The sequence below is a fragment of the Schistocerca americana genome, chromosome X, assembly GCF_021461395.2.
Source record: "Schistocerca americana isolate TAMUIC-IGC-003095 chromosome X, iqSchAmer2.1, whole genome shotgun sequence".
Taxonomy (NCBI): Eukaryota; Metazoa; Arthropoda; class Insecta; order Orthoptera; family Acrididae; genus Schistocerca; species Schistocerca americana.
Window position 1 is genome coordinate 290,519,575 of NC_060130.1, and position 13,068 is coordinate 290,532,642.

Here is a 13,068-nt window from a genome sequence, read left to right on the forward strand (position 1 = left end):
TGTGAACAAATGGTTACTCTGAATCCACAGTAAAACTGAACTATCTGGGGGGGGGGGGGGGGGGACTCTTACCACATATAAAAGCATTCATGTGAAAAACACTGCATATGCTGAACATAAGAGTACGTAGCACTTAATCATCTATTGTGGAGAACGGACAAGTGCAAAATACGTCGTTTTAATGCATGTGGTTTTCAGTGAAGTCGGCTGCAATAGCACGCTAGGGTAGCAATATGTCTACCATTTACATCTTGTGATTTTACAGACTTGTATTAAAGATTAAAAACAAAATGAGAGTAAAATTAGTGGATTGTTATTTTACATTTGTTCAAATGATTAATTGTGTTGTTAAATGCATATGTGCAAACTTAACAGCAAGATAGATAGCATTCCTTGTGAAAATGTTTCAGCCTATATGTAAGATTTACAATTACAGTTGGTCATTACTACATCCTCTATTTGCACTAATTCAAAATACATATACACACACACACATGGTAAGTCTTTAAGGGTAGTAAAATAAGTAATGTTGTATTACACTCGTCATATGCCTAACTATGAACAAAATAGTGTAGTCTTTTGGAAAACCTAGATGGCATTGCTTGTGAAAAAATAATTATAGCTTAGCTGTGTTATGAAAGTCACTAAGGCATACGGTCTGTTCATGATGTATCATTATGATATTACTTACAATGCGTTAAATATAGCAGCCTGCCAGATGGCGACTGCATCTTCTTTATTGCTTATAAGAATTTTCCTCTATTTAGTTCACATTATGTAACATTTATTGAATACAGGCACTTCTATCTTGTGTAAATTTCCCTAGCATCAGCACTATATCCATAGAAATTGTCTACATTACAACTGTTACCTGTAATATAGCCTTTACTAGAAAGTGGAAAACTTGTTCTATATCCTATACTTCATGCACACATCATACATTGTTCTAGGAAGCCAGACTTTAGTTGTATAGCTTACTTTAAATCTTATAATAGCAGTGATCATTTTTATAATATAATTAATACTGTGATTCCACTATGAGATGTAAGCATTATTTTTAATTGCAATGAAATTTGTAAAGAAATCTTGTATTTACTTCTCAAACTTACACCTCTACTAACATCCTGCTTCACACTTCTTAACTACACCCTTCCCCCCCCTCCACCAAAATTAGCAACCCCTTTCTCTTATTGACTGTAAGACTGTAATAGTCTTTTTTAAGGCTGTAATAATGGGCTTATATACTGAACATGGTGGTACAAATGGCTGTTTCTTAAGTGACTATAAACACAACTGATTTTGCTTGGAACATCCTTTACATCAGGAATAATTTTGTCTTAGTTATAATATTTCTACTTAAACTGTCTTCCTTCCCCCTTCCCCCAACGTTCCATCCCTCTTTTTCCTCTCCTCTCCCCTTCACAATAATCTATTTAATTTCTCACTAGTTATTCTTCCATGATGTAAATCTACATGTGTATATTATAGCATGTATGCAATGTTTATTCTTACATACAGCCATTATTTTAAAATGTGTAATTGGGTTATGGTCAATCCTGATTGGTAAATTACTATATTTAACGTGTGGTAAATAATATCATGATGATATATCATTAATGAACTGTATACCATAGTAACTAACACAATTCATTTAAGCTATTATTATTTTCTCATGAGCAATGTCTGTTGACTGTAACAGATGACTAAGTAGTATGTACCCATACTTTTATATGTGGTAAGACTTCTCCAGAGATGTAACCATTTCTTCACTAATTATACTATGTTTTTGTTTTCCATTTAGCCTTTGAAAATGGTGTATAATCGAAATATGTAAGACACTTCAAATCAATAAACAGTGTGGCTAGGAAAATTTGCAATTTTGAGTCACATACTTAAACTGCAAGGCCACTCTGGTAATAATAAATTGGAAGAGCTACATATGCTTCTGAAAACACTCCATGATAGTATGCACGAATTACTTTTCAAATCCTTGTTGCAATATTATTTTTTATCCTTGCAGAAAAGAATAATCAAATATATTTCTTTAAAGAGGTTATACATGGATGCTTCAAAGGGAGGGACAGCAAGTTTGGTACTACCCTCTGTGAAATGTTTTGTTTCTGTTTGCAACATAAATTCAATTAATGCTGTTTAGTTTCATCACGGTATGTTTCAAATCTGGGACCAAAAAATTTTTCATTGTTTGTATTTCTTTTACAGCTGATTGCAGAAATTGACACATGGGGCATTGATATATTCAAAATAGGAGAGCTATCCAATGGCAGACCTCTGACTTGCGTTGCTTACACAGCTTTCCAGGTTAGTAAGTCACAATTTCTCATTTAAATAATGCATCTTTATGAAGAAATGTCGTTCAAGTAGTGCGAAGCAGGAATTTATGATAAAGAGATAATAACTGTTACTTTATGAAATGTATAGCAGTTTGATTATCATTTGTTACAATGGTCTGTGTCTGAAACTAAGAACAGCAGGCAAGGCAAAAATGCTGTTGGTGTTAATTCATTTTTGCAATTTTTATGTTACAAATTGACTTGGCCTTTCAACTATTTACCTTCTCCGTTTCAGAATCGTGATCTGCTGAAGACCTTCATGATCCCTCCAAAGACATTTATTACATTCATGATGACGCTGGAGGACCATTATGTCAAAGATAATCCATTTCACAACAGTCTGCATGCAGCAGATGTTACACAATCTACTAATGTTCTTCTCAATTCTCCTGCACTTGAATCAGTTTTTACACCACTGGAAATCATGGCTGCATTGTTTGCAGCCACAATACATGATGTTGATCACCCTGGACTCACCAACCAATTCCTTATAAATTCAAGTAAGCATTGAGAAAAGTTTATTTTATTTTTTATTTATTTATTTTTAATGGGAAACCTGTAATTAAGTCATTGGGTTTCTTAAAAAATAAAAAGTAAAAGGATTGTAAAACAATAGCCAATTCAAAGGATGGTTTGACTATCACAAAGCTTTACTTTAAATATAAGTGATCACACAGCATACTACAGAAGTTAAGTGATGGGTTAGTATTACTCTCAATTGAACGATAATTCTGCTGCATATGTTCGCTTAGCCATGCAAATTTTCTCGTACATACATCACATCATTTTAGGGGGGGGGGGGGGGGAGGAAGGAAGGAATTAATTTTGTTGCATGTAGTCCACTTCATTCTGTAGTTTGTATTCATTCTCTTTCCTTAGATGAATGACATGAAAACATCCTGCTGATATTTACTTTTATAATGTTTGTTTCCTTAATTGAAATATTTGTTTGTTTCCTTAATTTAATTCACATGGATACATTAATATTTCATTTTGCTTGTTTCAGGTTCTGAACTTGCTTTGATGTACAATGATGAATCTGTATTGGAAAATCACCACCTGGCTGTAGCTTTCAAGCTCCTCCAAAATGAAGGATGCGATATTTTTGTTAATATGAGCAAAAAGCAACGCCAAACGTTAAGAAAAATGGCTATTGACATGGTACTATCAACTGATATGTCAAAACACATGTCTCTCCTTGCTGATCTTAAAACAATGGTGGAGACAAAGAAAGTGGCTGGCTCTGGAGTTTTACTGCTAGACAACTACACTGATCGTATTCAGGTATGTTTCAGTTGTTATTGATGTAGTTATTTATTTTACCTATTTCCGTAGAAGGTTGCTTATTCCAATTTCCTTCACTCTGTTACATGAAATTACTTACGAAAGATTTTATCAGCCATTGAACTAGCTTCATTCGGCATTTGCTACAATTGGTTCCAGGTACTAGAGAACTTAGTTCACTGTGCTGATCTGAGCAATCCTACAAAGCCTCTTCCATTATATCGACGATGGGTTGATCTTCTGATGGAGGAATTCTTTCAGCAAGGGGACAGAGAGCGTGAACAGAACCTAGACATCAGCCCAATGTGTGACAGACACAGTGCCACAATTGAGAAGTCTCAGGTTTGTAGAGATTCTGTCATTAGCATTCATTCTCTCTCTCTCTCTCTCTCTCTCTCTCTCTCTCTCTCTCTCTCTCTCTCTCTCTCTCTCTCTCTCTCTCTCTCTCTCTGTCACGTGTGTGTGTGTGTGTGTGTGTGTGTGTGTGTGTGTGTGTGTGTGAACATTCACAATGATGCTAAAATGTACATCTGCTTTCAGGTTGGCTTCATTGACTACATCGTGCACCCCTTGTGGGAAACTTGGGCTGATTTGGTACACCCAGATGCACAAGACATCTTAGATACACTAGAGGAAAACCGAGATTGGTACCAAAGTATGATACCACCGAGTCCACCTCCAGCAGAAGGAGGAAAAACAGAAGGAGAGCAGGAAGGAGAGGAAGATACAGAAGACAGTGGCAGTGAACAGAGTGGGGCGGCTGCACCCAGGCATTCTGGACAACCAGACAGAATTCGCTTTCAGGTGACCCTAGAGGAAGGAGAAGGAGAAGGTGAAGGTGAAGGAGATGAAGCAGCAGCAGCAGGAATGTGACGGAGGTTCCTGGGACTCTGCAAGAAGCTGCACGAGAAGGTGCAGCAGTGGTGGCGAGTCAGACAGTGAACACTGTCACAGTACGCCACACGATCTGTCTGCTCTTGTATCTTTCGTATTCTTCATTTCTTACTCTGGTCTTTTATTTTGTATTACTTGAGAAATGTAAGCATTTGAAAATGTTTTGAGCCTTCTGGAGGCTGATATGAAGAGAAGCTACCAGCAAATAAGAAAATGTTGTAATGAATGTACAAGGTTACCATCTGAATTTTGTCAATGTGTATGGCATGTGTAGAGCAAAGTACTAGCTAATTTGAGGATAGCTGTTTCTCTAGCATTGTTATCCCACTGTACAATAGCAGCTGTACTTATGCAGAAACATGTATTGTTGGAGAGGAGTGAGAAGACTACTTTATAAGCAGGAAACTAAGAATTGGTAAAGCGGTGAATTCAAAATTCTGGTACCAAAAGTAGGAGAATAGTCATATACTGTGTATCTTTGTTTCCTTGTATTTTAAAATACTGTTGCAAATATAGAGAGATATTATAATTTATTAAGTGTGTAAGCCAGTAAAGAATAAAACTTATTGTAAGTGAAGTAAAATAACCACAAATGCAGTGGAGTAGGCAGCTAGACTGCAGATAATTTCAACAAATAAGTATTTGCCAACCATTGGGTTCTGTCCTGATCTCTGATTATTCAGTACAGTTTAAGTGTGATTCTCAATGCAGTCAACAAAACATATCTCTTTTTTAATCTTGCCATTTATGTCGGGGACTACCTGAAACCTACTGCTTACTTGGCCCTGTGATGGAAATGGAAATAGTGTGTTTTCAACATTTTCTGTAAATGTTGGGGGATGAGGGGGTGAATGCGAGAGTGAGAAAGGGTAAACAAAAAAGAAGAGGGAGAGGAGAAGAAGATACAAAACATAAATTACGTAGTATTTGTTTTGTAGCTGCTGTGATAAATTGTATTTGACATTGTTGTCACAGCAACTGTCTTTTCAGTTGTGAATGTGACACTTCATGAATGAAACTAATTTTTATATCTGTATATCTTTTGTGTTGTTTTATAATGTTTTCTCATATCACTTGAGAAGTAAAATTAAGATTTATTTCAAACTGTCCACATGCTGAGACTTTACTACAATAAGGAAGACAGTCCAGCTAGCATTGTTGTCACTGTGTGAAAGACAAAGAAGGCTCTGGCAGGTTCAGTGCTTCTTTCAGTATGGTCAGAGTACAACTGTTTGTGTCACAAATATGCTGAAATCTAATAAATGAGAATACTTATTTGTTGAAAGTGTATGTGTTAACAGTACACACAAAACAACTGTATCATTTTCAGAGGTCTGCTAATTTTTTTTCAGTCACCACATTAAATACAAAAAGTGAATAAGAACTTCAGCCAACTCATCAGTATTGTATTGTCATTTCTCTCAGCTTTTGTCATCTCTCACTTGTTGTCCTACCTGTACACTTTTTGTGAAAAATTGGAATACAGCCCTTTGTCCATCATACTTCTTAATTTCAACTAAAAGGTGTTATTTAGCATATTTTGCTATAGAAGGGATACGTGATGTGCATACTACATAAAATTTCCAACAAACTTTCAGCTATAGGATTAAAAATTATTTATCATTATTCTACTGCTATGCTTTTTTAGCCAGATTTGTGTAAACAATAGCAGACTAAAGCATACTAGGTTGAACATTATCATAATATATAGTTTGCTCTTGTCTGATGATTCTGTTGTCATTATTTTCCTTGTGAGAGACTCCTTACCCCCCTACTCAGTTTCCAATGCCTGTTTCCTTTAACTACTTCACATATACTTCACCATTTCCTTAATATACCTTGGTGCCAGTAAGACAAATTTTCCGCTAAACAAAATACAACTTAATATATGGAAGGACTAAAATGTAAAACTTGTAATGTTTAATATGAAAAAATTAAATTATGGAATTAAAATTAAGTGTTGGTATTTGCCTTCAGAGCATTATCAACACCCACTTTCTTCACGTGATGTCATGGATACTGGGCCATTTGGAATTAATTCAATAAATCTGAAAGTGAAAACTGTGGTATCACAGAAAGTACTGGAAGTTCGTGAATAATGAGTATATCTAATTTACAGAAAATCTTGTCAGTCAGTCTATCTCTCACATTCTTTTAAAGAAATGGAACAGTCTGAAAGCTGGGTTTCTTTCTGTAAAGGCAATCAGTAATGCAGAGAACTGATACATTTCATACAAGAATTTGTGTGTCTATTCCCAGTATCTTGCAAATGGTGGTTAACCACTGATTACAAAGTATGATCGGTGTGAAAGTATTTAAAAATGAGAGCGCTTTCCCAAAATGCCCTCTTCTCTCTCTCTCTCTCTCTCTCTCTCTCTCTCTCTCTCTCTCTCTCTCTCTCTCTCTCTCTCTCTCTCTCTCTCTCTCTCTCTCTCCCCCCCCCCCCCCCCTCTCTCGTGTGTGTGGTATGTTTGTCAGACTGCAGGAACGCTGGACGTTACTAGGCAGTGATCTAAAATACTGAGGAACTCTTTCACAAAACTTAGGACATGGGGAAAAGCAGGGTTTCTTGAAAAATCTATAGAAAATATTATTGTGTGTATGTTTGCAAAAAGCAGTAATGTGTAATGTTAATTGTAAGTGTAGGCACTGGTGCTTCACTTTCATCTTCACCAACATTATTATGTGTGTGACTATTCATAAACATCTGTATGGTTATTTATTGTAATTACTTTGTTGTTATTAAATTGTTATATTCTGTTTGTAATATATATTATCTGCTTGTGTTTCACTTTCTGTAATGGCACATAAGTTTGTAACACTATTGTACAAAAACTAAAGATAACTTTATTGCCGAAATTAATAAACAGAGATTGTGTATGTTGTATTTAGATCTGTGTATAGAAGAAGAGGAACACACTTTCCCAGGGTTAAAATGCTGGTTTCTTGTAGGAGAACATTTTGCTCACATTTTTGTGTGTGTTTCTTCATTTCGTCTATGTGCAAATGTAAATGTTTACATATCTGGAACAATTTCAGATCTGGATGCTTTTTTTACAGTTTGCTCATATTTATTGTCATCATTAAGTAAATTGTGAGTGTCTACAGTACATTATCGCAGAATTCATAAATACTGAAAATAAGTAAACATTTTTGTTTCTTTCTGTGTGTCCTCACTGACTGAAAACAAGCCTTTAAACTCTAATAATTTCTTACATAAAATATTTATCGCTCCAGGACATTGATGTTAAATGTGTGTAATCACCATACATTTCAGTGTTGAGATATTCAAGAGTTAGGTCAACATATACCAAAGTCTTTTTTAATAATGAATAGAAGTGTGTAGAAGAACCAGAAATGTCATAATTCACAAATAAATTCAAAAGAAATGAAACTTACAACTTTATTGTAGGATGACAATATCTGTATAGCATTAGTTCATAATATTGTGTTTCATCTATAGTCTTACTGCAGCTGTTTTTCTGTTAGATACACAGAAGCTAGTCATTGGAACTAATGTGTTTGTGTGGCAGGATAGACATTTTTATATGTACAGAATGAGAAAGCTACTGAAATAAACATGAAATTAATTTAGAAACTGATTTCATGGATGGTGATGTATTATTATTTCAAAAGCATGGCAAATAACCACAAAAATGCAAGAAATTGAATAACAGTAGTTTTCCTTCTAGAAACCAGCTTAAACAGTTAGTGTGTTGATATAACCATTTATTGTGTATCTGTGCAACTTTGTTAAAATCATTTTTGTTGACAATTTGTTTTAGATGACTAGCATTGAAATTTTGCTAATATTTGAATCGGGGAGTATGTAATTCAAATGGTTGATATGCCATAATTTTCAATGTGTCTCTCTCCATGTAACTTGCTTTTTATTGATACATTATTTACTCATATGATATTTATCACACATTACAAATGTACCTCAAATTCATGTAATTGTGTGATAACGTGTAGATGGCAATGTTGATGTTACTGGAGGAACCCTAGTCGTTATCAAGTAGTGTAGATTCACAAATCTCCCAGAACAGTATTATGTTGCCAAAATATTAGCTGCGTATGTGTTACCACTGTTCCAATAGTTAACTGCACTGGTGTTTTGTGACTTTTCGTGATTTACTCATGTTTTACTTTTCAAAAATATATTTCTCAATATTAAATATTCAGCTGGCAACAATGTTATATATGCACAATATAATCATCATGCATATGCAGATGCCTTTCAAAGCACAAATTTTTCATTACCATATAAGTATTATGTTCAGATGTGTATGAGCATGTGGAATCCATATGCAACATTGCCATTTCATGTAACAGTATGCAGTTCTGAGTTCTTATACTACTATCAAAGACCGCATAATTTCAAGCAGTTTTGTGATACAAAATTGCGCTAATTTTTGTTTATTCTGTTCTTTTAAACTGAATTTCAAACATTGTAGCATTTGAGTATAAAAGCACTGCACCAGTGCAGCCTGAGACAAATAATAAGTGCTGATGAAATTACATTTGTATTGTATTATATGTATTTATATATAAATATATATATATGTGTGCGTGTATATGTCTATTAAAGGCGTAAGTGAAATACTACTGGGCTTATATACCTGGCAGGCAGGAAACAGATGTTGCAGTCACACAGAAATCTGTTTCATAATGTGCTATAAAAATTTCAGATATTAATTTCAGCATTTATTATTTAGTATTCAGATAGGGTATAACCATTTGACTGCTATATCAGAATGTTCTCTTTTAGCTCATATATTTTTGTAATAAGTGACTAATTTATGCTGCAATACAGTGAATTTTGTGTTAATCCTCTGTCATAAGGAACAGTATATAACTACATACACATGTACACAAATGCTCTTATAGTGCTGCTACTGAAACTGTCATGACTATAAAATTACAACCCACTCTTAAAGTATTTCAGTTAGAATTTGTTGAACATGTGTGCATTAGATTAATCGAGAGTTCTGCAATACTCTCATGTGAGTGCATTGGTGTATCATCCGCATTGAACACTATTACAGAAATTATGTTTGCTTTAGCTCGAGGGAGAACTTTGCAGCATTTCAGTCATCACTTAGGTAGCAACAGATCTTAATCCAAATGAATAAACTTGTTTTTTTTTTTTTTTTTTTTTTTTTTGTTAATATCACTACAAAATAGTTATTACTTTGTCCAAAGTGAAATGCTCTGTGTCTATCACATCCATTATCTGGCATTGGCTACTACAGAATTATTATTTCCAGTAATGCTAATAATCTCAAGAACATGAATGCGAAAACTAAAATACCATTACAAAATTACTTAAGCATGGAGGAAAGTAGAAATAGTTTTAATGTTTTAACTCTCAACGTAATATTTAAAATTAATAGAATCAGTTGTTGGTGCCTCTCTTTACTGAGTTTTCTTGTGAGGTATTTTAAAACCCCTAGCTAACAGCATTTTCATCTTTTCAAATATATTTCTGAAGTCCCCTTACAGTAAAGCTTCCAGTTCATATTTATAATTTATGGGCCACAATAGTTATTACTGATTGACTGCTATCTTTGCATAGCTGCAACCCCTGCTTTATTTCTTTTCTGCCATAAGAAACAAGAATGGAAAAAAGTTTCTCATAAAATAAGAGAAGTAAAATCATAACATTGTCCATAAGAACCTATAACATTCTCGGAGGCATGTTATGACATAGTTAGTTTTCAGATAAAACATCTTGCAGATCATAGGTCAGTCATTAACTGTACCAACTCCCTCTGTGTGCATGTGTGTGTGTGCGTGTGTGTATAGATGTACACTGTTCCAAGCTGTATCAATTGTGAAAGGTATATCTTACCTCTGATAAACTAAGCAATGTACAAAATAAGAGATTTTCCTTGTTTGTACCAAAAGAGATTTCAGTTTATGTAGCTCACTTCCTCTGTCAGATTGCAAATATGTAAAAGAAAATGTTTAGCTATAGTTGTTCAAATTTCACTGTGTAAAATAGGAAGTAAATGGTGTTAATAGTTTTGCTTTATAAAAGAATACCATCCAATGCTCTGTCTGAACCATGTGAAAAATAAAACTTTATATAAATGGTAACATATATGAGACTATGAAGTAAAAGCTAATGTCTGTTGGAAAGAGCTGTACACCTGGCTTAAAAATATTTAGTTCGTGTCAGAGGAATACATTATGAAATAGTGGCATTAATTTGCCTCATGTGATTGTCATTAACCAACCTTCTTCCTATTGTATGTGAAACAATAAAATTGAAATGTATGCTGGTTTTGGTTTCTGTTGTAAAATTCAATGTGTCACTGTTGGTATGAATACCTCACCTTATGTGCAGCCCAGATCAGTCAATAAATCAGAATTGAAGCTTGTATATTTGTTCCTTTATTTCATGTACCATTTACTCTATCACACTTTTATTCCTTTTTTTACGTGCGAAAAAATTGGGAAGGTTTGGAAAACAGCACTTTGATTGTAAGTTTTGCATAACAAACCTTTTTTGTTTCATTTTGGCCAAGCCATTAATTAAGTCTTCCCAGAAATAACAGCTTAGGTTTCCAGAATATTGTTGTAGTGTCATGTGGTAGAATATAGCATCCAGTTTAACTTCATAATGATTTTTGAAATACAGTTCTCTATTGAAACTGGATGGAGTGATCTCTGCTGCATAAGCACAGTCAGAACTCATTCTTAGCAAATGTATCACTCTGCAAGCCTGAGCAATAATCATTATTTTGTATATGTGATTTGAAACAAGTTTATAGTTGTGTGTCCTATACAATATCATGACATGATTAAGTGTCATCCTTGAGGGCTAAAGTGAGATTTTTGATGCCACACAATGTTTCAGCTGCTTTTTTTGGAGAGAATAATGTGGATTTTTAGTCACGAACAACTTACAGCCTACTGTTTTGGAGAAACGTTTCACCGAGGAAAAAAGAAATCGTGGTATAAAGACATGTAATAAATAACACCTAATGTTTCCTTAACAGCAGTGTGTGAAGAATTCTAATACAGCAAGTCCCCATGGTTAACTCATCAGAGATAAACCAATGTGACACCATATTATCTGTGCATCATTCAAATAATAACAGCCTCACTGCACATTTATTTTCATGTATAGTATGTTGTCAAAATCAATTACAGGTCAAAATCAATTACAGGTCAAAATCAATATTAAGTTTTAAAATACTACCATTCAAAGGAAAAATAATTTTCACAGTATGTTACACAGCCATAGTGTGCTGCAGGACTAACAGAACTGAAGCATGCAAAAGTGAAAATCTTTGCTAATTCACCCAGTAACATAGAGTATAACATATAACAAAAAAATTTAAAGATAAATTTAAATCTTGCTGCTTGACAGCCATTTCTAACTGACAGAAGAATGTCTTAACATGTAATACTTTGTCATGGAAAAAGTTACATGCTGTTGTACTAGACTGTTAAGGTAACTCAGAGAAGATTCATATTTATGTGAGGACAAATTATGTTCAACATTCCATAGGGTTTGAGCATTGGTCCTATGCTCTTCTTGCTTTTTGTGGAGGAACTGCCATAAACAGAGGTTACTTTGGGTCAATTTTTGATTTCTTTTTATATATGGCAAGAAAACAAAAGATAGTGGTGGAGATAAAATTCCAAATACATTTTTCTAATATTGTCAAAGACATACAATAAGTCAGCCACTGGAAAAAAATCACATCTATAACTGTGGTGCAATTTAAGAAAAGTTGGCCAATGTTACCCACACTTGTGGCTAGTTTGGCCCACCCAGTCATTTATTCATGAAAAAGTGGTAATATGATTTTGGGATAAAGTGAACGCAATGAATTTCTCTAGAGTAAATGTTCAGGAGCATGAAGAACAAATGAAACACCAAATTTTGGAGGCAAGGACAGTTAATAGTTTACTGTATTAATTTCTGAATAAAGTTAATATACAAGTGTTGTACATTTCATCAATAACTATTTCCAAACAGAATATATCATATTTGAAGGAGTACTGTATGGATATGGGCCTTATTACACAAATTAAAGAAGTTCTGGTGCTTGAAAATAGCAACATTTTTAGTCATATTGGAATGATAATTCTTATAAAATCCTTCCAAGGATAAAATTGTCTATCTTCTTGTTGTTGCCACATTCTGTAGGGCTTTGTCTTTCCCATACAGTTCATTCTAGGTCCCTCATCACTCACCTCAGTCCCAGTTCCAGAATATTCTTCTCTGACATACAGAACTGTAGCATAATCTCCAACTGCTTTGTTTGTGGTGCTGGACATCATTTTGCACAGAGAAACTTTCAGAATCACCATCAAATTCCAGCATCACTTCATATGCCATTTGGGAAAATTTCGGCCCACTGGTTTTTCGAGAATGTGCACCATTTTACAGCAGTGTTAAATAAATTACCCGTATTTAATTTCACACAATGACAGTTTCTCATCTTTTTACGTAATACTGACAGAACAAAAAATTACGCTTATCATATTTTTAGCTTAACTAATGTTAAACCTCCAGGCA

The 13,068-nt window shown here is 34.2% G+C and overlaps 1 protein-coding gene across 2 annotated transcripts in view; it reads left to right on the forward strand.

Moving 5' to 3' along the window:
* The window catches only part of LOC124556842 (cAMP-specific 3',5'-cyclic phosphodiesterase-like), a 931,691-nt gene extending 920,774 nt beyond the window's left edge, over nucleotides 1-10,917 (forward strand). For both annotated transcript variants that reach the window (XM_047130860.1, XM_047130861.1), the window contains 5 exons: nucleotides 2,221-2,319; nucleotides 2,587-2,851; nucleotides 3,358-3,635; nucleotides 3,795-3,977; nucleotides 4,176-10,917. In XM_047130860.1, the coding sequence (XP_046986816.1) occupies nucleotides 2,221-2,319; nucleotides 2,587-2,851; nucleotides 3,358-3,635; nucleotides 3,795-3,977; nucleotides 4,176-4,508 (1,158 nt within the window). In that variant the 3' untranslated portion in view covers nucleotides 4,509-10,917. The remainder of the gene's footprint in view (nucleotides 1-2,220; nucleotides 2,320-2,586; nucleotides 2,852-3,357; nucleotides 3,636-3,794; nucleotides 3,978-4,175) is intronic.
* The last annotated feature ends 2,151 nt before the right edge of the window (nucleotides 10,918-13,068 follow it).